Consider the following 25,891-nt stretch of genomic DNA (forward strand, 5'->3'; position numbering starts at 1 on the left):
TTTAGGAAAACAAAAAGGGAAATAAAGAACAATCAAAATAACAGTGTTTAAAATTCAGATACAACATCTAAGGGGATAATGATAATTATGCCCTACAATGTTGTTAACAGTCTCAAAACCAAACTATTCACATGTATTTCAAATTCAAATATTTAATATTCATTTTCATAGACTCTTAGGATGGAAGGGCCCCTCAGAGCCTACTAGTCTAGCCTTTCATTTCTTGAAAGAATACATTGAGCCTAAGAGGGTCAAAGTAACTTTTCTAAGGTTTCACATGAAACAGCATTGTGTGTAATTTTATGCAGTTTTACCTCTCAGACAATGGTGGAATGATAGAATGTCATACCAGCAGTCCAAAGAATTTATAAATAAATGCCCAAATGTAACTAGCCTTTCAGAGTACACTTCAGTGAAGCTTTGGCTGTATTGGACATGCAGATAAGCACCTCTGCATATTAAACAGCTTATTGGTGATTCTCTGGATCGGGAGGCTCTTCTTCATGGGGCTTGCTTCTGCTGTTCTTACAGCGTGATGGCCCTCTGCCCTTCCCCCTCCTTCACAAATGGTCAGTGTTGTGAGTATGGCCTTCCTCTCCCCAGGAGCCAGGCCACCACATGTGAGTTTTGGGGAAGATGCTAGTCCACTTGCACCCTTTGCCTCTTGCTTCTCAGAAGCCTGAGTTTCTCCCATCAAAATAAGTTCTTTGTTTTGTGGCTAGGTTCTTTTGTGCCATATTTTAGATTCCACACATGTGATAGCATGGTTTTTCTCTTTCTGACTTGACTTTACTTAGTATGATAATTTCTAGTTCAACCCATATTGCTGCAAATGGCATTCTTTCGTTCTAGTAGGAGTCCATTTTATGTATGTACCACATTTCCTTAATTCATCTGTCAATGGACATTTAGGTTATTTCTGCTGCTGCTGCTGCTAAGTCAGTTCAATCGTGTCCAACTCTGTGCAACCCCAGAGATGGCAGCCCACCAGGCTCCGCTGTCCCTGGGATTCTCCAGGCAAGAACACTGGAGTGGGTTGCCATTTCCTTCTTCAATGCATGAAAGTGAAAAGTGAAAGTGAAGTCGCTGAGTCGTGTCCGACTCTTAGCAACCCCATGGACTGCAGCCTACCAGGCTCCTCCGTCCATGGGATTTTCCAGGCAAGAATACTGGAGTGGGTGCCATTGCCTTCTCCATTAGGTTATTTCTATGTCTCAGCTGTTGTAAATAGTGCTACTAGTAGTACTGTCAACATACAGGGGTGGATACACAACAGGGTCCTGCTGTATAGCGCAGGCAACTATAGTCAGTATCCTGTGATAAGCCATAATAGAAAAGATTATTAAAAAAAGAATGTCTATATGTGTATAACTGAGTAACTTTGCTGTACAATAGAGATTAGCACAGCATTATAAATCAACTATACTTCAATAAAAAGGTTTTTATTTTTTATTTTTTACTAACAGTAAAAAAGTAAGCTTTTTGACAGTTTTTAGGTTTATTAATAGGCTTTAAGCCTTTAAATCCTGAATTCATATTCACCACAGACAGATTTGATCAAGCCCACGTGATTTCTCACTCAGGAGTAGCACATAGAAGCTATAGACCTATCTGACAGCTTTAACTCTCTTTCTAGCCCCGCAGGGTGGCCATCTTTCTAGACATAAGCATGATGTAGGGAATAACTTAACCAATTAAGTTCCTCAAAGTCTTAAACTTATCTGGTAAGAATTTTTGAATAGCAGAGCTAAAAGAATTAGACTGTATAAAATGATTGGCTTATCTGGGGACAGTGAATCTAAGTTTAAGACTTGGGTGAGGGCTCTTTGTTTTTATTAATTGGTGTGCTTTCCTTTGAGTTCTTAAAGTGCAGTGTAACTTTTTTTCCTTCCTGGTGTCTGAATGTTGATGTATGTGTCTGCCTCTGTTTCAGACCCTGGTGAACCTCTGTAGTCGGTCTCCCTGTAAAAACAAAGGCACCTGCATTCAGGATAAAGCAGAGTCGCGGTGTCTGTGTCCGTCTGGGTGGGCTGGCGCTTACTGCGATGTGCCCAGCGTCTCCTGTGAGGTGGCGGCCTCCCACAGAGGTGAGCTCTGCCCCGAGGCTCAAGGGTCAGTCCATGAAGTACTGACTAACGAGCAGCACTGTAGGGCAGGAGCTGTTATTGTGGGAGGAGAGGGAAGGGCAGACGGGAATGAATGGGCAAGCCTCTGGAGAAGGGGTCTGAAATGGGAGGTGAAGGCAGGGGGGCAAGTCCAGAGATTCCAAAAAGGAGTGTATTTGACACGGAAGGACGGCTTGTTCCACTTCAGCACTGGCTTCTTTTTTTAACATATTTATTTTTAGTTGAAGGATAATTGTTTTACAGTATTGTATTGGTTTCTGCCATACAGCCACATGAATCAGCCATAAGTATACATATGTCCCCCCCGCCGGCCTTGAACCTCTCTGCCACCTCCCACCTCATCCCACCATTCTAGGTTGTCACAAAGCCCCGTTTTGAGTTCCTGAATCATGCAGCAAATTCCCACTGGCTACCTGGTTTACACATAGTAGTGTTTATGTTTCCATGCTTCTCTCTCCATTGGTCCCACCTGTCCTTCCCCAGTGCCCCCTGGCTCCAGGTCCATGAGCCTGTTCTGTGTATCTGCATCTCCATCGCTGCCCTGCAGCTGGGTTCATCAGTACCATCTTTATAAATTCCACATATATGCAGCACTTACTCATTTTTAACATAAAACAGATCCTGAGGGTTGTGAACTAGACAAGAATAAAATATGACATGTCAGCCAACTTAGATTAGTTCACCTGAGCCTGACGTGTTGTGTGCTGTTCCGTGATGTTCCTTCCTGGGTTTCCCAGGGGTGCCCGTTGACCGCTTGTGCCAGCACTCAGGCGTCTGCATCAGTGCGGGCAACTCGCATCACTGCCAGTGCCCCCTGGGCTACACCGGAAGCTACTGTGAGGACCAGCTTGATGAGTGCTCGTCCAATCCCTGCCAGCACGGCGCCACCTGCCGGGACTTCATTGGTGGATACAGATGTGAGGTGAGTAAGAGGAGCAGGCAGAGGTCAGAGACCTTCCAGAAGATGGCATACCTCTTACAAACAGGGGCATATTGAGTTTAGCTGCTATGTCTACTTTTCACAATTTATAGATTTCTTTTCTTTTTACCAATCATGATTACATTGTTTTCTAATCACTGTTTCTTTCAGTACCCTGTGCATTAACTTAGAAGAGCTCTGGTAAGCTGTTTTCACAGAAGTCTGGAGCCATCTTACTTCCACAGGATTGCTTCCAGAATCCAGAGCTTACATACTCTTCCAGGGTACATTTCCCAGCCTACCCAGCCCAGTGGCCCCTGGTACTTCCCTGAACAAGCAGTTGAGATAGGACAAGCCACTTTGAGGAGTGGCCCTTTGACCCATGTCATCTTTGTAAACAGTCATTGGTCAATCAACTAATAATTCTCTCAAAAAAATGTTACTCACCCTGTTCTGTGTAGCATCATACATGTGTATATTTGAGGGTGTATGTATCTTTTAAGGGATGTATCATTGTCTTCTGCATGCTGCAGTCCATGGGCTCACAAAGAGTCTGACACAACTTAGCAACTGAACAACAATAGCAACAAAATCATTGTCTTCTTAATGTCTGGGCTGATAATAATTAGATCAAACTGTTGACGAAAGACCAGAGACATGAATTTGATACCAGTTTAGGCCACCAAGCAACACTGAGAAAAACTCTTGCTTCTCTGCTTCTCATACATGAGCCAAAGATGGCTTCAGTATATTGGTCCCTGTTTCTTATTTTTAGCTCAAAAGCCACTGGCACCAAACTCAAATTTTTACACATCCAATTGTTTTAAACATAGCCCTAAGAAGTAGAATTTATTCACTTAGGGATTGCCTGCTTTATATATTCTGAAAAACTGCACCTGCCACTGCTAGCCATAGGTAAGATGAGCCCAAGGATGTGAAGATACCAAGGCACTGCTGTCCTTCAGAGCTCTGTGACCCAGAGACTCTGGCCTGGCTGCCGAGTCGTAGCACCAAACGTGTAAGCCCCTTCTCTGTTACCCTCTTCCCTCTGAGTTCATCTGCCCTCCTCCTCTTATCCTTTTTTATATCTCTAGGAGTCACATCTCTATTAAGGTTTGCATGACAAGTCCAATGAAAGATGTTAAAGTTATTCATATGCAGTTTGCACTATTAATTGAACATCTTTTTATTCAGCCTATACACAGATCTTTGTTTTGAGCTCTCAGAAATACTGAGACAACGTTTTGTAACTGCTGCTGTTGCTTTATAGGTTCACCAAAAATGGCATTAAAAACAAAGTAAGGAGATGTTGCATAGTTTTAAACCAGAAGGTGGCACTTCTTACTTACAAAATTTGATAGCTATACTGGGAAGCATACAGCAATCAATTACAGTAATTTTGCTGTGAGGGACTCAAAGCATTGCCCAAACAGAGCCACTTCATGGGCAGTATTTTCTTCCTTGATCAGCCCTGAAAGCCCTAGAATGCCTACATCTAGCACAGCTAGCTTGCCCACCTCTTGCTGCCCCCACCCCTACATCAGCCAGTTTCTCACACATAAACATGTAGTTTTCTGAACCTGGGGATCGGTAAATACACGCGTTATCTTTACTACCATCCACATGTACCATCCACATGCACCATTTCTGTGAGCCACCAGGTCCTCATCACATACAAAGGAATGAATGTTTTAAAGATGGGAAAACCTACACACAGAAGGGATGGATGGCTTTCGCACAGGCATCATTTGAGAGATCCCTCAGAATATTCAGTCCTTGCCTTCCTTTTCAAGTGGCTTTTTTGGCTAGAAGTGATAAATGCCAGTGAGCAGTGCGTTGACTGCACGAGGTAGTGAGCAGGGAGTGTGATGACACCAGAGACGCGTGCAAGAGCTGGGTGGGGTTTGGCAGAAAAGGGTCACAGTAACATGCCCGATTTCATTTGCTCTCATGATACGCGTCCAAAAATAGTCCAACTTTCTTGTTCTTTTTGCTTTGCTCTTGGCAGTGTGTCCCTGGATATCAGGGTGTCAACTGCGAGTATGAAGTGGATGAGTGCCAGAACCAGCCATGCCAGAATGGAGGCACCTGTATTGACCTTGTGAACCACTTCAAGTGCTCCTGCCCACCAGGCACTCGGGGTATGAAATCAGCCTTACCTGTCTTCCATCCAGGGCATTCTCTAAGTTATAAATGCATTTTTAGTCTCGTGAAGGGATTTTTAAAACAAGATTCAGCATTAATCCGAATCTTAGAGATTCAAGCCATTTCATTGCTCTCTTGCCAAGCTCTGGTGTTCTGACGCCTGTTCTCAATTCTGTCTGGTTGTTGTGGAAACCCATGAAACACAGAATGTGCAAATGACATAATGTTGCAGCAAAGTTAATCTGGCTAGCAAGATCTCTTGGTGCTTCGAGAGAAAACAACCAGTAGCCTCTTGAAAAATTTATTTGTATTTACCAGCTCGTGTATTTTTCTAAACTTCCAAACCTTGCCTCCATAAAGTGGGAAAATGAATGAAATGAAAACATTTGCCTATTTTCTTTAGCCCAAGGGGAGAAGGTTGATGGTCCAAGAATGAACTAAGAATTACATTAAGACCTAAGGAGATACAGCCCTAGACGGTGGATGGTGGAGCCGTCATTCCACCAGGGGCATTCCCCTGCCTGCAAACAGTCTCCTGGAAAGAGCTTGAAGTATTATTTTTTAGAAGAGATGTAGTTAGTTATAATGGTGCCTGCTCTGAGCAGCATGTGAAAAGAAAAAGCTATCCACAATGATGGAAAATTGATTCTCATCAAAGAGAATAGAATGTTAGAGAAATATTTATACTGTCTTAAAGCATTGGGTCAGTGAATTTTGGGTTTCCTTCTTGAGTTCAGAGTTGGCTATATTAGTATGGAAAAGTGCCCCAGTAGTAGGCTAGTTATTGAGCAGTGAGATTAACAGGGAAGACAGAACTAAGGAGAAACAGCCTTTAAATATTTGAAGATTTGTTCCATTAAAGGAGAGTTGTTTTCTGCTCAGTACTTGAAAGAGAAGTAGAGGTTAATTTTAATTACTTCTAGAGGTAATATTATCCATTAAAAATCCTGTTAATATTTTTATTGAGGTCACATTAAATTTATGAATTTGTATAAAGAAGACTGACATCTTTAGCATGAGTCTTCCTAACCAACCCATTGTGTCTTTCTGTTTATTCAAGTTTCCTTTTGTGTCTTTTAGGTCTGCTTTAAAGTCTTCATGTAGGTGTAGTACATTTCTTGTTAAGATTATTCTTAGATATTTTATCTTTTGCTATTGCTATTGAAACTGAGGCCTTTTTTAAAAAACATTTTTCTTTTCTTTCCAATAGTCTTGCTATTGCAAATGGTAAGAATACAGTACTGTTCTTCTTTCTTCTGTAATTTTTTGAATTAATCATGAAATCACTTCTAGAATAGTCATTGATTTCTTTTGTTTCTTCCTCGAAAATATGTACGGATATTCATACTTGATGGCTCTTTTACATCTATAGCACATTAAATGAGTTCTGTTTTAAATGGAATAACCTTTGAGCTCTCAACAGGATATTTCCTTCCTATTTTTTTGATAAAAGGTATTTGTGCACTTACACTATTTTACAGAAAAAGTCATTTGTGTGATTCAAAATTTACTCCCGATTCTTAGCAGTGATTACTTGTAATCTATTTATTCATGGTTATATTCTTTTAAACTTTTTATATTTTAAATCAAAATGAATAAATTAATGAAAAGTTAGCAAATCTCTCTTGAGTTCCAGTTTCCTCACCTTTCAAGTAGAAAAATAATACTAACTATGCCCTAAGGGATTGCTTCATCACTGGATTGTGTGGGGAGTACATGTGAAGCCCTGAGTACATTCTTTGCTTACTGGTGCCCAAAAGGATGGCCACTATCCTGGGTCAAGGGTGTATTATGCACTGCCTGACCGAAATGGTCCCACCACAGGCTGAGGAACATAGCCTGACTAATTGTGAAAATGCCACCAGGGCTGGTTTTCCCTTCCTGGAAGGCAGCGTTCCAAGAACTGTCATAATTTTCTCTCCCTCCTCTTTCTCCTCCAGGCCTGCTTTGTGAAGAGAACATTGACGACTGTGCCAGGGGCCCCCACTGCCTTAATGGTGGCCAGTGTGTAGACAGGATTGGGGGCTACAGTTGTCGCTGCTTGCCAGGCTTTGCTGGAGAGCGCTGTGAGGGGGACATCAACGAGTGCCTGTCCAACCCCTGCAGCTCTGAGGGCAGCCTGGACTGCATACAGCTCACCAACGACTACCTGTGCGTCTGCCGCAGCACCTTCACTGGTGAGCCGAGCTCCTTGCCAGATGCCCCAGCCACTCTGCCTCGAGCTGGGGTGGGGGTTTCAGTGAGGAAACTAGGCCCTGCATGACACATCCCAGACCCAAGGGAAGCTTTTCTGGCCCATGGACCGTAGCCCGCCTGGCTCCTCTATCTATGGGATTCTCCAAGCAAGAATACTGGAGTGGGTTGCCATTTCCTTCTCCAGGGGATCTTCCTGACCAGGGATCAGACCTGGGTCTCTTGCATTGCAGGTAGATTCTTTACCGTCTGAGCCACCAGGCAAGCCCACAGGTAGTCGTTGGTGAGCTGTATGCAGTCCAGGCTGCCCTCAGAGCTGCAAGGGTGAAAATCTAGACCAGCTTCATTCAAGGGCCCAACATTTTCTTAGGTCTGTGCTCCACAGGTGTTTGTGTCTCCTGAGAGATGCCATCTCTTTTGTTATACATTAATTACATCATATCATAGCAGAAATATGAAAAAAAGAAATAGAATGTTGGGAGTAGTTGAGCAAAGTAACATTTTTAAATTGAGGTAAAATATACATAAATAAAGTTTACCATCTTTACCATTTTTAAGTATACAGTTCACTGGTATTGAGGACATTCACATTGTTATGCTACCACCACCACCATCCATCTCTAGAACTCATTTCATCTGAGCAAAATAACATCTCATGTTCAGGAACTTTACATCTAACTCTGGTTTTGTCACCCTGCCTCCTGTGGCATGTAGCGACTTGAATGACTGGGTGGTTGCTGCCATAGTGATCTTTCTACATCTCTGGGATCCAAAGAAACTTACGGTCTTCTCAGACACTTAAAGGGAATAGATTCAAATTGGGCTATATTTAACGAAAAATCAACTAATGAGGGTATGAACAGGAAAACTTCAGAGGTCACAAGCAGGGCCTACACACTAAGACTTGGCTGTGTTCATCACAAATTACAAAGATGAGTGAGTCCTGCCTCAGAATAGGGGTTTTATTATAGACAGTTACTAATTGTTTCTGGAGAAGGGCAACTTGCTGACTTTGGGGGGCTAAAATAGCTGTTTATATCTAAATATGGCAGTACCATCAGTTACCTGGAAATCTGTCTTGCACTCCTGGGGTCAGTTCAAATCTTTTGCTATAGAAGTATTCTTTGGAAGTCAGATGAGAGTCTGCATTAGTCTATGTACTAGTAATCTGGAAAGTTGAACTCTGCTACATTCTGGGCTTATTATATCCAGACATCCTCCCCCCCCCCCAATTTTAAAGATATTTTACCTTTAAGAACTTTGGAATTTTATTTTTAAAAGGGAGGGGGATGGATTTTGAAATATGGAAAACACGTAGGTACAGCATCAAAAGAGAAACAATCCATTATGAACGTCACACGTTTGAGGCAACCCTGGACAGAAAGACTATGAACAATCTGTCGTCTCATACTGGTCGTGATGTGCTTGAGAATTAGGAGACAACTGACTCCTGTTCCTTTCATTACATCTGAGGCTTCCTTTATCTGGAAATGCTGATGAGTCCTACAAAGAAAGAAGGAAATAGGTGAAAGGAGTGGAGACCACCTTGAATTGGGGTCCCGTAGCCAGAAGTGGTATTTCTACATTTTCCTCACCTGTGAATTAAAAAATCCTTTGACTCTCAGTCACAATTATGGTGGGAATATTAAGCTATGGGGCTTTTCTGTATGTTTGCTTTAAATTTTTATTGGAATGTAATTGCTTTGTAATGTTGTGTTAGTTCCTACTAACACAAGCTGTGTAGGTAACACTAACATAAGCTGTGTTTTTTAAAACAATGCCAGTAACGTTACCAAAAGGCTGGAACATTATTGAAAACAGATGTCACTGATGAAAATTCAATATAAACTGCACATCAACATTTTAAAAAATTATTTTAATTGGAGGCTAATTACTTGACTATATTGTGGTGCTTTTTGCCATTCAGTGACATGAATCAGCCACAGGTGTACATGTGTCCCCCGTCCCAAAAGTCTTTCCTTTTAATGTTTATTGCAGTATAGTTGATTTACAGTGTTGTGTTATTTTCTGCTCTACAGCAAAGTGAGTCAGTTACACATTTTTATCAGTCCACTCTATTTTAGATTATTTCCCCATACAGGTCATTGCAGACTACTGAGTTAAGTTCCCTGTGCCATGCAGTAGGTTCTTATTAGTTATCGGTTTTATCTATAGTAGCATGTATATGTTAATCACTGTTTTAGATGTATTGGCCTGGTTTAGCCTGTTTTATGAAGTAGACAGTGTTAACAAAATGCAGTGAATTTTTGCTAAATATTTTTGACTTATGAAAGGTAAAGTGCCTTCAAAAAAGCTTAGGTGTCTTTTGTTTTTGAGGGATTAGTCATTTTTTTGTACACATCTTGTTTAGTGAGTCAGTTCAGTCATGTGCCATTTGCCACTTATTACTGTAGACAAGACCGATGAGGGAACTGTCCTGAGTGGGTGATGGGCCAAGGATGTTGGGACCTAGCATGTGCCTTCCTCATCCTCTCCTGTCCCCTTAGACTTAGAACTCAATTCTCACACCTCTTGCTCCCTCTCTGATCCTTTGACTAGCTCACATCCCAGTAGTGTCCCCTTCAATAACCTGAGTTACTGCTTTCACCCTTTAAAACCCCCTTTCATTTTCTACTCTGAGGTCGTCACTGTGAAACGTTCGTCGACGTGTGTCCCCAGATGCCTTGCCTGAATGGAGGCACTTGTGCTGTGGCCAGCAACATGCCTGATGGTTTCATCTGCCGTTGTCCCCCGGTGAGTGCCACGGTGCCTACTGAATTCCATATAACCTATGACAGAGCCGAGACGAAACCTGGCGTTTCCGAGCTCTGTGGGGAGCTTTCTTGGCGGGGACGTTTCTTAATGTTAGCTTCTTTAGGAGAAAGTGCTTCAGTTTTCCATTTAAAACTATTAAGATACTTCCAGAAACGGTGAGCTCCCTGATCTGTGACTGTCAATCCTCAGAAGCACTAAGGGCAATGGGATATTCCCCTGGGAACAGGGCTAGTGTATTTGGCTTCTGGGTCTTGCTGCCCAGACTGGGACAGAGTTATTGGAAATGCTACTCTGCTCACCTCCCTCGACAGCAGTTATTTGGGAACAGACTGCTTCTTCTTCTAGAAGGAAGTCTAACGTTAGCCATTTGCTGTGCAAACACTTTTGCTCCTGCCAGAGACTAAAAGCTTCTTAACAGATGAGCGGAGGGATGTCAAAAGGCAACCTGTCCAGTAACCTTGGCCTGGACTGAGCGAAAAGTCCAAGAATGAAATGACAGCAAAGTGTTTTAGACAGATGTCTAAAATCCTCTGAAGTGAGTTTTTCCCCTGTAAAGTCATTGTATGAGTGATCTACTGATGATTTGGAAAGGTGCTAATAGGTTCGTAACATGAACTCCGGACTTCATTTGTAGAAGCAAGCTCTTAGAGTAAAAAAGTTCTGTATTCATCCTGGAACCACCACCCTGACCTGTAGGTTGACTTGAAGAAGTCTCTTCCTAGAACTCAGTCCAGGAGGCCACCTGGAGGGATCTTAGCCAAGAGCCTAGTCTTTACCTGCCTAGAGGTGTGGCGGTGAGGGGGCTGGGGGGGAGAATGGGGCCTGCCCTCACGAGTCACCTGCCATCCTCATTTGTTCACTGATTCCCACAGGGCTTCTCTGGGGTGCGGTGCCAGAGCAGCTGCGGACAGGTGAAGTGCAGAAGAGGGGAGCAGTGTGTGCACACAGCCTCGGGCCCCCGCTGCTTCTGCCCCAACCCCCAGGACTGTGACTCGGGCTGCGCCAGTAGCCCCTGCCAGCATGGGGGGAGCTGCTACCCTCAGCGCCAGCCTCCGTACTACTCGTGCCAGTGTGCCCCGCCGTTCCGGGGCAGCCACTGTGAACTCTACACTGCCCCCACCAGCACCCCTCCCGCCACCTGCCTGAGCCAGTATTGTGCCGACAAAGCTCGGGACGGCATCTGCGATGACGTGTGCAACAGCCATGCCTGCCAGTGGGATGGGGGGGACTGTTCCCTCACCATGGAGGACCCCTGGGCCAACTGCTCCTCCCCGCTGCCCTGCTGGGAGTACATCAACAACCAGTGCGACGAGCTGTGCAACACGGCCGAGTGCCTGTTTGACAACTTTGAATGCCAGAAGAGTAGCAAGACATGCAAGTAAGCGCCCAGGGTCCCCAGAACTGGGGGACAGCGCTGTCACTGACACACTCGGCCTCTTGTTCTTTTGCTCCTACCCACTCCAGTGCTTCAGCCCAAGCCGCCTCTGCCTTTTGGACTGGCACCCAGTTGCCCTCTTCTTCCTGGTGCCACCCTGCCCCATCGCACGCTACCTGTGCTCTCCCTTGCTGACCGAGGGGCAGGAGTGCTCACTGCACAGCCACTCTCTCTCTGCCTCTCTCTGCTTCCTCGCCTGCTGCTGTCACAAGTTCCCAGGGGAACTGACTTTTGGAAGTGTTACCCGCTGTCAGGCAGCCTCTCACATAATCTGCCTGCAGCATGGTTGCAAAGGTCTATACCCCTCTCTATTCATCCTGTGCCTTTCCCTAAGACTAGGTTTCCCTTCCAAATTTATCGGGAAGCATCTGCTAGATTAGTCAGCTTAACCCTCCTGGTCTTCACTGCTGCAATTATAGGGGGCTTTGTGGGTTACATAATAGCTTTCCATTTAGTCATCCCATTTGATTCAACCCTGATTAATTCTCAATCTTGTGAGGCCTAGGCGTTGTTAATGGCCTTTAACAGGCCAGGGAAGAGAGTTTGGGGAGGTTCAAGAACTTGCCAGAGCACATATAGCTCCTCCTGACTCCTGATCTCCCCACTGAGCTAGAGAGGCCAGTTGGACTGGGTGGTGTAACCATCGGGAGATGGGAGTGAGGAGGGAGAAGGGGTGAGTGGAAATCAAATGATTTTTGCATCAACAGGCTTTGGGAGTCAATTTCCATTTCCCAATGTTTGAAAGATGCTGTATAAATTAGATCTGGTATCCTGTGTGGGACACACTTCTTGCCACCTACCTTCCACAGTGAAGATTCAATCTTGATTAGAAAAGAAATGGGCCATATCAAATGGGCCAAAGGTCAACTGTACAGCATCTCTTGTTGGCATGGGGCTACTTTCCAGTTTCTGGAAGCAGTCTCTAGAGTCTTGTTTTACTGCTGAAAACCCAGAGGCAATGGATATAAAAATAAAGAGGGACCATGAACCAGGTAGATTTTTGCTTCAAATTTGTTTACAAATCTGATTTAACATGATGACAAGCTGCCTAGGGGCCCATGGGTTTAGTGAGTAGTTTTGTTTCTCATTCAGAGAGCATTTACTGATGCTAACGTGTATAGACTGTAAATACTCTTAAGAAGTCGGGCACAGAGAGTCACAGAAGGCTTCAGAGGACATTCAGGATCTAATCTGAGCCACAGAAGATGGGTAGGAAAATCCGCATTCATTCCAAGTGGAAAACAAATAGAGCTCCCCTGTGGTCTTACCATATTCTCTGCCTCCCTCTGCCTAGATATGACAAATACTGTGCAGACCACTACGAAGACAACCATTGTGACCAGGGTTGCAACAGTGAGGAGTGTGGCTGGGATGGGCTGGACTGTGCTGCTGACCGGCCGGAAAACCTGGCAGAGGGCACCCTGGTCATCGTGGTGCTGATGCCACCAGAACAACTGCTCCAGGATGCCCGCAGATTCCTGCGGGCACTGGGCACCCTGCTCCACACCAACCTCCGCATCAAACGGGACGCCCAGGGGGAGCTCATGGTCTACCCCTATTATGGTGGGAAGTCAGCTGCCATGAAGAAGCAGAGATTGACACGCAGGTCCCTTCCTGGAGATCAAGAACAGGAAGTGGCTGGGTAGGTGTTTAATTTCTGAACTTCTTAAAGCTTAATTTGATCAAGCTGAGCACTTTGATACACAGATGTCATAACTGCAACTGCACCTATAAAGATGAAAGGTTGAAAACAAAACGGTCAACCAAGTAACACAAGCCTGTAATCCCAATCTTTACGGTTAGTGCTAAAGGCTTGCCTTGATCTTGGACTCCTGAAAAGTGGACTGAAGCAAGTCAAGTGGCAGGATGTCAGAAAGGGCTCCTCATGTGCTGGAATCTCTAACTATTTGCCAGGGTTGGCGTAAATCCTTCTAGTGATATCTCCTCTTTATATTAATCCTGGGCTTCTTTTCAAAGCCCTTCATTTCTGTCTCTTTAACAAGGGTGATGTTCTGCATATATTATGTCGTCCACACTCAGGATTTTTTGGTATCTCACAATGTTCAGCTTGCTATCTAGCTTGAGTACAGATGCAGAGAGAAAGGAGAGTGAGGAGCAAAAAGCAAAAGGCAGGGGTGTATTTTCAGAGTAGCTGTGTGTACCGTTGAGTACACCGGAAGGGGGAAGGGATAGAAGCAGCCCACCAAAGGCAGCTTCACCCCATTTTCTCAATTTGTCTTATGTTTCCTAAAAGTCAGAACACTTAGAGGCAGCCAAACCAAGGAACGTGAAAGTTAGTCACTCAGTCATGTCCGACTTTTTGTGACCCCATGGACTGTAGCCCACCCTAAGTGAGAATTAATGTTTAGGATGTAAACCATATCTTAATTTCCAGGATCTTCCTGGAGACAGCATCCCAGAGGTAGAGAGCCCGAGGCTAAGGGTGAGGAAAGGGGTCTACCTCAGATTCCTGGGTTGACATTTTCTCGCCATTTCTCCTTGGCTCCCCCCAGCTCTCAGGTATTTCTGGAGATTGACAACCGCCAGTGTGTTCAAGACTCAGACCAGTGCTTTAAGAACACAGATGCAGCGGCAGCTCTTCTGGCTTCCCACGCCATCCAGGGGACCCTGTCGTACCCACTTGTGTCTGTCGTCAGTGAGTAGCTCTGAAATTAGGGGAAGGTGTGCTGAGGAATGTCACTTGCAGCAGAGAGAATGGGGCACAGCCTACCATGCGCAGCTGTTTCTCGGGGCTCGTGAGCTCAGAGTCGTTCTCTGAAGGAGTTTAGTGGGATACTGAGAGGTGGATGTTTTATTCATCACTTTCCCTCTCTCTGCACTTTCAGGTGAATCTCTGATCCCGAAACCCACTCAGCTTCTCTACCTGCTTGCCGTTGCCGTCGTCATCATCTTGTTTATCATCCTGCTGGGCGTTATCATGGCAAAGCGAAAACGCAAGCACGGCTCCCTCTGGCTGCCTGAAGGCTTCACCCTTCGCCGCGACTCCAGCAACCACAAGCGTCGTGAGCCGGTGGGCCAGGATGCTGTGGGCCTCAAGTAAGAGCTTGTCAGCAAGCTGCTCTTCACAGTAATGACAAGTACGGATAGGCGGAAGATCAGATCTTGTTGGATCGTGATTTTAAATTCAGAGCTCTGGCCATGCCGTGCTACTGTACCTGACCATGATGCTGAATGCCTGCTTGTGGCTATAAAATAAGAGTCTGGATGCTTCAGTTCTGTACATATTATCACAGTGATGCTCAGCTTCTGTTATGAGACACACCTTTGTTGTAAGCTCTTGCTTAGTGGGAAAGGAAATGATATTTACTCAGGCAATGGGATGTAATATTGCCCATTTTCCCCCTGGGTCGAGGTCCCTGAAAGTCTGACTGTAGCCATGATAGTGTGTGATGGTAGAAACATTATGAAAATTTCTACATTCTTTTATGGTTTAACCCTGCTCTTATTTTATACCTTCATGATTCTGTCATGTCAGAAATCTCTCAGTGCAAGTCTCAGAGGCTAACCTAATTGGTTCTGGAACAAGTGAACACTGGGTTGACGATGAAGGGCCCCAGCCTAAGAAAGCCAAGGTAAGCTGGCCATGGTAGAAGCACCATTATTAGCCATTGTCTGCTCATATTTCACAATTTTGTCCTCGGGTATCTAGAATATCATGAATGGGAGAGAACGGTGGTAGTCTGTACATGTTGCCCAGGCCTTGACTATCCTAGGTTGTCTCAAAAAATCAGGAATATTTAGGTCATTGATGGCCTTGGGCTACTCTGTAAGTTTTTCAGAAAGAACTCTTTAAAAATAATAAAACAAACATGCTTCCTTCCTCAAATGTCATGTTGGTGGTACTTGAATAAGGACTATTAATGTGTAAACACCAGTTTCTTTCAAGTCTAGATCTCGCCCTTATTCTCTCTGGATACTTCAAGGGAAGGTGGAATTAGTCAGTGGAGGAAAGCCAGTGATCACTGAGTTTGGAGGCTTTAAATCTTGATCCCTGGAAACTAAAGCCAGATAGCAGTAAGAGGTACATTGGGCTGAGTCTGACATGAAAAAGGAGACCATTCACCCATAGACATACGTGGCTGGGATATGCATGTATCCCACAGATATTCAGAGGAAATAAATGCTTGAGGAATACAGGCTTGATGGTTAAGAAAATTACTACAGTCAGGACTAGATTCAGGTCCAAAACTCCGGGACATTATTTAACCTCTTCGTATTTACTTATCCTTAATCTGTAAGATAGGGAAAATAATAATGATTCTTTCAATACGGGTGAATTGCCTTACTTGTTTTCTATAACATACTGAATATTCCGTAGAAGTCAGCTGCTTTTAAAAGTATAATAATTATTCAGCAAATACTTCCTAAATGCTGGCTCTGTGCTGGGCACTGGGGTGGAGACAGGGTACAAAGAGGCAACCTTGAACGAGGCTTGCTCCCTGTCCTAAGGAACCTTTCAGGTAGCAGTGGGAACTGCCATGCAATGCTGTGTAAGTACCTAACACAACGCTTAGTTAAGGAGGGTGAGCAGTGTGTGCTCTTTAGGACCAATAAGAGGAACTAAGGTCTGCTTCCTACTTGAAGTTAGTCAATCAAAGAATTGGGAGAGATCCTGGGGCTGGGCCAGAGTGATCAGGAGAGTTGTCTTCTTTCAGGCTGAAGATGAGGCTTTGCTCTCAGAAGAAGATGACCCCATCGATCGGCGTCCATGGACACAGCAGCACCTGGAAGCTGCAGACATCCGTAGGACACCATCGCTGGCTCTCACCCCTCCACAGGCAGAGCAGGAGGTGGATGTGCTGGATGTGAATGTCCGCGGTCCAGGTCAGTGCCTGCGAGCCTTCTCTCTTCACTGTGCCGTGCCCATCCCCTGGTTCCACCTTATCCCTGTGTTTGCCCCACTCAATGATCAAGGAAATCAGACTGGAAATCAGCTTGAGGAAATGAATGTCTAAGGAAAACAGGCTTGCAGAAATTATGAATTGATATGAGAAAAGAGGCAGGATTTCATTTGCTTCACCTTCTGCATGCATACGTGCTAAGTTGCTTCAGTCGTGTCCGCCTCTTTGCAGCCCCATGGACTGTAGCCTGCCAGGCTCCTCTGTCCATGGAATTCTCCAGGCAAGAATACTGGAGTGCGTTGCCATGCCCTCCTCCAGGGGATCTTCCTGACTGAGGGATCGAACCCGCCTCGCTTGCATTGCAGGCAGATTCTTTACCACTGAACCACCAGGGAAGCCCTCACATAATGCATGTTCAGCAACAAAAAGGCTAATTTTTTGGGATAGATTTTAGTGGGATAAAAAAAATACTATCCCAAAGCAGAGGAATAGAGAATTTGTTTAGTTTGTACCTTAACATATATAGTTTATTAATACTGGATATTTTAAAATGTTGTCCAATTTAAAAAAGCATAGCACTTAGAAACTTGAACAGAAAAGCTTATTTAACTTAGAGACTAGCTCCTCTTTACAGAAAGGATACTATCAAGGAAAAATCAATTGCCACTTATCACAAGAAGCACAGGGTTTTTTCCGAACTAATAATTTTGTTCAAATTGAGCTCTTTCAGCAGTAGGGTTAAGTGAACATGAATGTCTTTCCCCTCCTTGAATACTATTTGGAATTTCCCTTTCCTCCAGATGGGTGCACCCCACTGATGCTGGCTTCTCTCCGAGGAGGCAGCTCAGACATGAGTGATGAAGATGAAGATGCAGAGGACTCTTCTGCCAACATCATCACGGACTTAGTGTACCAGGGTGCCAGCCTTCAAGCACAGACAGACCGGACGGGTGAGATGGCCCTGCATCTCGCAGCCCGGTACTCAAGGGCAGATGCTGCCAAGCGTCTCCTGGATGCAGGTGCAGATGCCAATGCCCAGGACAACATGGGCCGCTGCCCTCTCCACGCCGCAGTGGCCGCGGACGCCCAAGGGGTCTTCCAGGTAGAGATCATGTGAAGATTTGATTCCTGATGAGTCTAGAATGTTTTCCCAGCATTAAGACACATAATAACCCATTGTATTTTTCAGTGATTCTTTGAGAGAATAAGGCAGATGATAGAGCCATGCTTGCTTCATAGGAAAGCAGGAAAGGGAGGCAGGAGACAAGGCTGACCATATACAGCCAGCTCAGGGTAAAGCAGATACCGCGAGTCTTCTGATTGTTAGTCAGTGCTTTGGTTTTTGTTTGTTTGCTTTGTTTTTGATGAGGCAGAATACCTCCCAGATGAAAAGGTCAGGTGCATGACACCTGCCTCCGACTAGTAGTCAGTCAGCTTCTCCCTCTACATTTATCTGACTGTGCGGGCTTCCAGCTGCTCCTTGGTGGTTTTCTTGACATGAGTTCACAGTGCAAACCTGATGTCCTATTATTTTAGCCTTATGAGGAAATTGAAAGCATTCTGTATCATCTTAACTTGTACACCATAATTGAGGTTGTGGTATTCTCCCATATTCCCTCTTCTTTCTTTAGAAAGCAGAAGTATGTTAATTTACAAAGCCACTGTAGAGCTTGAGTTTGTTTGTATATTCATTCATCCTATTCCTTTATTCATTCATTCAACAAATATTAGTTGACTGACCCTAGGAGAACCTGGCCACGAAGATAGCAAAACATTCCCTGCCCTCCAGGAACTTACAGTGTAGCCTCAACTCTGATGCTCTTATGTCTGTCTTATCTTAGCTTCATTATTTTTTGTATTCGACTGACTCTCTTTTCTGTACTTTCTCATGTTCTAGATTCTGATCCGCAACCGAGTAACTGATCTAGATGCCAGGATGAATGATGGCACTACACCCCTGATCCTGGCTGCCCGCCTGGCTGTGGAGGGAATGGTGGCAGAACTAATCAACTGCCAAGCAGATGTGAATGCAGTGGATGACCATGGTAGGGATGAGAAGCAGGAATTCAGATTCCTACCTGCAAAGCAGGCCTCTAAGGAAAGAAATTGTTGCATGATCCTTAAAGAGCTGTCTCAGATCCAAATCCACTGAACATTCATTCATTCATTCCGTCTTTGTTTTGCAATATTGAGTTCAGAGATCTGAGACAGTGTGAAGTCCACAGATGAAGTTGTGAAGGGATTTTTAGTGAGAGTTCTTGGATCTCAGAGCAGGTCTGTGAGAGGTTTCACTGAGTAGGTTCTCAGGTATACCACTCTTGTTATGAGGATATGAGAGCTGACTTCACGGAAGGGGTACAGTGGTGAGATATTCTAACTATATATCCTGGCATGTAATAAATAAGCAGGATATTGCCTTCAGCATGTGACAGGGTCGATTATGCCACACAAAGGATGTGGTACCATAGACAGATGATCCTTTTACTTAGAGGTCTTCTGAAAGCTAGGCAGCCTGTACCAAAGTATTTCTAGAATAGGGGAAAATGAAGATAATACATTGGTTTTTCCTGTGGGCCCCCAGAGAGAACTGGCTTCCAGCTGTTGTCTGAGAAGTTCAAGGTTTCCTTGTACAAGTCATGACACTTCCCGATGGGAGGAGTAGGACATGGCCTCTTACTCTGTCTGCTTATAAAAATGTTTTTTCTCTGCAGGAAAATCTGCCCTCCACTGGGCAGCTGCTGTGAATAATGTGGAGGCAACCCTTTTGCTGTTGAAAAATGGGGCCAACCGGGACATGCAGGACAACAAGGTACAGTCTGGGCTCTGAGCTGGGGCCAGGTTCAGCAGCGCCTTGGGTTATGTATGAGGCTATTCCTTTTCTCCTGTAGCCGCTCTGTAGGAAGGATCGACAACGATGGAAGCAGACTGAGCAAGAAGTGGGTCCAGAGAGCCTGAGTGCTTGCATTGGACTTATCCAGTGAAGTGTCAGGGTTGACCCTTAGCCTGCTCAGTCTGCACCAGGCTGTCCCTTTGATAACTTTGATGTAACCTTTCCATCTTTCCTTCTTTGACATTTCCCTTTCTCCTGGTCTTTGTTCTGTTCACACACACTTCCTTCCTTTTCACTTGTTTGTTCTTATTTGTTTTCCTGATGCTCCACATCCACCACCCCTGCCCCGTTCTTGGGTTCCATGATGTTTTCCTGCTTCCTCTGACTTCTATGTCATGCTTCCCTCTCTTGCTCACCTTCTCTTGTTCATTTCCTCTTTTCCATTATTTTGTTCTTTGTCTCAGATGTTATGTCTTTCTTTCACTTTCCCTTATTTTTCTCAGTTCTCTACATGCTTTAGCTTCTTCCCCTCATACCTTTTATTTCTGTTACTCCTTTTAGAACCCTATTTTGATAAGCTCAGTGCTCTTGCAGGTGAATTTATGGCTCAGGGACGTGCTTTATTTCATACTTTCCCCACTAAGGAGACGTAGCCCTCAGTAGGGCAAAGCTGGCTCTTGGGGAGGAGTAAAATAATTTTTCTTTATGTATAAATTACAGATAGCCATTCTGTACATAGGTAGGTGCACACTTTTTATCTGTGGTGTTAAATTTTCATGTGGGACGGCAGTTAGGAAAAAATGTCTAAAGGAGTGATACAGAAAGATTGAGAAACACAGCTGTATCCTCAGGAGTGTTGTTAAAATGCGCTCTGCATGGGCTTTTTCTTTTTTTTCTGTAGGAGGAGACACCCCTGTTTCTTGCTGCCCGGGAGGGGAGCTATGAAGCAGCCAAGATCCTGTTAGACCATTTTGCCAATCGGGACATCACAGACCACATGGATCGTCTTCCCCGGGACGTGGCCCGGGACCGCATGCACCACGACATCGTGCGCCTGCTGGACGAGTACAACGTGACCCCCAGCCCTCCCGGCACAGTGCTGACTTCTGCGCTCTCACCCGTCATCTGTGGGCCCAACAGACCTTTTCTCAGTCTGAAGCATACCCCAATGGGCAAGAAGTCTAGACGGCCTAACACCAAGAGTGCCGTGCCCACTAGCCTCCCTAACCTTGCCAAGGAGGCCAAGGATGCCAAGGGGAACAGGAGGAAGAAGTCTCTGAGTGACAAGGGCCAGCTGTCCGAGAGCTCAGTGACTCTGTCCCCCGTCGATTCCCTAGAATCTCCCCACACATATGTTTCTGACACCACCTCCTCTCCAATGATCACATCTCCCGGAATCTTACAGGCCTCCCCCAACCCCATGCTGGCCACTGCCACCCCCGCTGCCCCAGTCCATGCACAGCATGCACTGTCTTTCTCTAACCTTCATGAGATGCAGCCCTTGGCTCATGGGGCCAACACTGTGCTTCCCTCGGTGAGCCAGCTGCTGTCCCACCACCACATTGTGCCCCCAGGCAGCAGCACTGCAGGGAGCTTGGGTAGGCTACATCCAGTCACTGTCCCGGCCGACTGGATGAACCGCGTGGAGATGAATGAGAGCCAGTACAATGAGATGTTCGGTATGGTCCTGGCTCCAGCTGAGGGCACCCACCCTGGCATAGCTCCCCAGAGCAGGCCGCCCGAAGGGAAGCATTTAACCACCCCCCGAGAGCCCTTGCCCCCCATTGTGACTTTCCAGCTCATCCCCAAAGGCAGCATTGCCCAACCAACTGGGGCTGCCCAGCCTCCGTCCAGCTGCCCTCCAGCCGTTGCAGGCACCCTGCCCACCATGTATCAGATTCCAGAAATGGCTCGCTTACCCAGTATGGCTTTTCCCACTGCCATGATGCCCCAGCAGGACGGGCAGGTTGCTCAGACCATTCTCCCAGCCTATCACCCCTTCCCAGCCTCCGTGGGCAAGTATCCCACACCCCCGTCACAGCATAGCTATGTTTCCTCCAATGCTGCTGAGAGAACGCCCAGTCACAGTGGTCACCTCCAGGGTGAGCATCCCTACCTGACACCGTCCCCAGAGTCTCCTGACCAGTGGTCAAGTTCATCACCCCACTCTGCTTCTGACTGGTCAGATGTAACCACCAGCCCCACTCCTGGGGGCGCTGGAGGAGGTCAACGGGGACCTGGGACACACATGTCTGAGCCACCACGCAGCAACATGCAGGTCTATGCATGAAAGAGTCTGCCTCCAGCCTAGACACAGAACTCCTCTTGTAAATGCTGCTGAGGAACAAATGAAGGTCATCCGGGAAAGAAATGAAGAAATCTCTGGAACCAGCTTCTGAAGGCAGGAGAGAGGAGAGGCTCTTATCTTGTAGATAATACGAAGAAGCGAGTTCATTAGCTTCACTGTGCATCTGTGGGGTTTGGGGAACATGGAAGGGACAAGGCTCCTTGTAATCTCTTGCCCATCAAGTCCCCAAGTTCACAGAACTGCAAGATGAATACAAGACTTGGGACCACATTTCCTCTCTTCAATACAGAGAATAAGATGGATGCCTGTTGTAGACATTCTTGCAGCCTGGAGTGCATTTTTCAGCCTTGGGGGCTTCTGCCATATCCATGAGAAGATTCTGCAATAGATTCCTACGGGGAATTGTGCCCTGGAATTCTTCCAGATGTGACCTGTCTCCTATTCTTATCCTTGGAAAATTCTTTTGACTTCATTTGGTGCTTTAATTGTGCACCTCTCTGTGGCTGGAACCCCACCTGCATGTTCCAGGGCAGGACCTTTGTGCTTTGAATCATGCCTGCTCTGGAGGCACCTGCAGCCTCCCCTTTCCCTCCTGTTTTCCCAGTGTCCCTAGGAGCCTCATGGGGTTTACCTTTATGGTCCCAGCAGAAACCTTTCAAGTATGTTTCTTTAGAAAATGGACATAGTCCTTTCTCTTACATATCATTCTTAAAAGAAGGGGAGCAAAATATTTTTCTTTGAACCCATTTAGGGGACCAGGACCCCCTTCAAGAAGCTGCGCCTAAATTCTCTTGCCTACATTCTGGTTCCTACAAACCTTACCAGGAAGAAAAGTAAGGATCTTCTTTTTTTTCCATTTGTCTGCCTAGTAAGTGTGAAGGTTTATCCTTGGCAGTGTAGCTAATATGACCCCTTTAAAAAAACAAAACCCAAACAGACCAAGGTTTAGAATGTTGGAATGACCAAGAGAGCCAAGAGATAAGCTGACTCATTCAAGAAGTGATTACCCACTAACCGGTCCCTGCCAAGCATTCTGTTGACTGCCAACATCAAACACGTTGTTACAGGCCTTAGAACCCCTGGCCTCCTTCACTCACACATCCAGCAGATGAAGACTGTTGTAATTGTTGAGCCTTCAAACGACATTCCCTTGCCATTTAGAACTGAACTTTCGTCTGCTCAAGGGCCTCCTCCCCAACCCCTTTGACAGTCATCTTCCCCTAGTCAGGTGGTCACAATCTCCACTTCCTGACATTCCTTCTGATCCCAGGCCCCTTCACCTATCTTCCTGCCACACTTTGTGGTCTGATTACTGGTGCACCCAGTAACACCTGGGTTTTCTGTGTTCAAGTGTGGGAAATAGAATCCTGGCCTAGTTTCTGTGGCCAAAGCCAGTCTTACAAGAAGGTTGGAAAGGGAGGAATTATGAGGTAGCCTTTGCTATTTTCTGCTCCCAGTTCCTTTTCTTTCAGGCGGTCATGAAATTTCCCACTAGGCAAGTAACATAGACACTTATCAGGGATATTTTCCTCTCATAGAGTCACCTTCTAGATGATAATGGGCAAAAATAGACTTACTGTCTTGTCATCTTAATGTTCAGAGTGTGATTGCATCTCACCCAAGTCTGCTTCCTGTATTTGTGGTCTTGGCAACTTTTTTGACCCTCTGTCAAGGACATGCATTCTATCCAACACTAGAAAGAGGAGAAAAGTAGTTTTAATTCCTCTTCTCCCTGAGTTAGCTAACAACTGGTTCTGTCTCCACACTGTCACTTTTGCCCGGTGCTATGATATCATGACAATGGAAAATTAGTTCTTCTGGGGGCATTTTGTAGATATTAATAGGTGGTCTGCCCACTCTGTGTTGGCTTCAATGATAGTTTTCCTTACTGCCTTGCCTGAGAGTGTTCATCAGTTCTTCCCATTTACCAGATTTATCTGTCCATGGCTTCATATGGAAACCCTATGTGTCTTTTAGCATGGAAGTCTACAAAGAGTTTTTCTAGTCCTGCCCAAGTTCACTGAACTAAAAATATAATTCATTTTCCCCTGATATAAGCAGATTATTTTTTCACTCTGTATTTTATTCTCTCACGTGGCAACTCTACCAACCCCTTTCATAGGGTGAAGCATTTTATCATTCTGAATGGTGATTCTTTATCCTTGGACCTATTCGTTGATTCACAGATGGGGAGGACCCGTCTCCATGGACCACTATGGACCTCACCACATCTACACTTCTCTGTCATCCCATTCCGGCCCCCCTTCTTCAGAGTGTCAGCTCTGATCCAGCAGCTTGATCCCTCATAGCTTCCTCCGTCTGTAAGCACACTGTGGGCCTAACTTACTTGCTCCTCTTTGGGATCCTTTGGGTTTTGCAGAAATAAATATGAAAGCTGCCATTATAAACAACAGGCTTCAGTGATAAGGAAGAAGACACTGCCTTTCAAGCATTTATCAGTCACTTAGATTGTTAAGAACCTGTGAGTTGTATTGAGTAAAAGAGAAAATAAGATGAAGAATCACTTTCTCATCTGGGTTCTGAAGTAGAGACTTAAGTTTGTATGGGAAACATCTTTTATGACAGGTCTAGGTCACCCTCTTTGCCCCTCACATTCTTGTTTTATCTTTATAAATTCTTCCTTTGAGTCATCTTCTGTCTGCCTTTGGGGATATATTTTTTGTTTGTTTCTTTTGTTTTATATTAAGCATCATTTTCTGATTTACATGTTGGTGAGGGAGGGAGAGGTTTGAGGGAAAGAGAGAGTGAGAGTTAAAGATTTTATGTAAGCAATCAGCTATGATGCACAAGTCCATTCTCATCATTATTAAGTTTGCTAGTTCATAATTCTTGCATAAAAGAGAACCAAAGGTGTAATATTCTGTTGGCAAGTGGTTTGGGGATTTTGGCCTTAACTAATATACTGAATGTATGATGACTGAGAGGACAAGTTTATATGCCCAGAGGCTCCCACTCATAACTGTTTGGTACTGTGGCTTCTTACTTGTGTACATTTCTCTTAAAAGTGATATGATATCTGTTTGTATGAGAAACCCAATAACCAATAAAATGACTGCATATTCCTAACTATACATGGTAAGGAAAATGCACAATTTGTTTTTAATTTTCAAAGTTTCATTCTAAAAGTAGTTACGACAAAATTTATATGGAAGCATTTTTATCATAAAATAAAAAAGTTACATGTCAAGCTCAACAGACATTGCAGTTTTTATTTTCCATTCTTCATCCCTACTTTGCAATGATTTAACTCATAATGTCATAATTTGCTGAAAGAGAAAACATTTTCTTTTCATTCTGAATCCCATATAGCCTAGCACTAGTGTTTTTTTTCTTTCTCCAATGTCACAGTCTTTGTAGACCGGAACCTGGGGACTGGAGTTAACGAGAAGAGGGATGCAGGGGACCCAAGTCTCGAGTGAAACAAGGGTGCTTTATTTGCAGAAATGTATGTTTATATACCTTCATACAAGGCAGCTTTAGGCAGTAAAAAAAATTGAGCAAAAACAGAGCCAAGCAAATAACAATCTTTAAAGGACCAGAAAGCATTCCGTATCTTGAGTAAGATACGGAATAGCATAACTGAATTGAGTAAGCATAACTGAATAGATTACATTTAAGTAAGGTCACCGAAGGCAGTCACTGAAGGGAGTCACTGAAAGGAATCCAAGCAGGTGCCCCTTCTCATGATCTCAGTCCTGAGAACTGCATGCAGCTCTGCTCATTCCTGTTTTCCAGGAACTGATAAGGAATAGAGAATCCTTGAGAAAGGGCACACTAAAGGAAAAACTAACATGTTGGATCCCTTAAAGCTGAACGTCCCCTGACAATTCACCCTTTTTTATTTTTTCACAATTGGGGGTGACTGTAGATACTTTTTGTGAAAAAGCCCCTGACCAATGGAGTTTTTTTAGTTTGAACAATTTAGTTGAAAGGCATCGGTATGCTACAAATATAATCAGGACAGTTAGCGCTATAGTTCCTGATCCAATACTACGTGTAATGCTTTGAAACCATCCTCGATGGTCCAGCCCAGATAATTGATCAGTTAGCTGTTCAGCTACGGTTTCCAAATTGTTGGAATAGGGTAGACTCTAGAGAAGGTTTCAAAAATTTTCTTTTGCAACAATTGTACATTTAAGGAAGCATTATTATGTATATCTTGCAGATTAAATTTGATTTGTTCCCAGTTGTAAGCATTATGGTTGAACCGAACAGGAGTGATACAAAATTGAGTAGAATTCCAATCACAATTTAATAATATTTGTTTTTGTAAATCT

At 44.7% G+C, this 25,891-nt stretch overlaps 1 protein-coding gene across 1 annotated transcript in view; it reads left to right on the plus strand.

Annotated features, from left to right (window-relative positions):
- The window catches only part of NOTCH2 (notch receptor 2), a 175,352-nt gene extending 150,545 nt beyond the window's left edge, over positions 1–24,807 (plus strand). Inside the window, exons 20-34 of the mRNA XM_070467224.1 lie at positions 1,934–2,087; positions 2,864–3,048; positions 5,054–5,186; positions 7,131–7,367; positions 10,025–10,137; positions 11,031–11,536; positions 12,888–13,235; positions 14,107–14,249; positions 14,440–14,650; positions 15,090–15,186; positions 16,270–16,438; positions 17,256–17,557; positions 18,353–18,500; positions 19,167–19,264; positions 20,187–24,807. Of these exons, the coding sequence (XP_070323325.1) occupies positions 1,934–2,087; positions 2,864–3,048; positions 5,054–5,186; positions 7,131–7,367; positions 10,025–10,137; positions 11,031–11,536; positions 12,888–13,235; positions 14,107–14,249; positions 14,440–14,650; positions 15,090–15,186; positions 16,270–16,438; positions 17,256–17,557; positions 18,353–18,500; positions 19,167–19,264; positions 20,187–21,575 (4,233 nt within the window). The 3' untranslated portion in view covers positions 21,576–24,807. The remainder of the gene's footprint in view (positions 1–1,933; positions 2,088–2,863; positions 3,049–5,053; positions 5,187–7,130; positions 7,368–10,024; positions 10,138–11,030; positions 11,537–12,887; positions 13,236–14,106; positions 14,250–14,439; positions 14,651–15,089; positions 15,187–16,269; positions 16,439–17,255; positions 17,558–18,352; positions 18,501–19,166; positions 19,265–20,186) is intronic.
- Positions 24,808–25,891: the final 1,084 nt, after the last annotated feature.

The sequence above is a fragment of the Odocoileus virginianus genome, chromosome 5 (genome assembly GCF_023699985.2).
Source record: "Odocoileus virginianus isolate 20LAN1187 ecotype Illinois chromosome 5, Ovbor_1.2, whole genome shotgun sequence".
In the NCBI taxonomy this organism is placed as follows: Eukaryota; Metazoa; Chordata; class Mammalia; order Artiodactyla; family Cervidae; genus Odocoileus; species Odocoileus virginianus.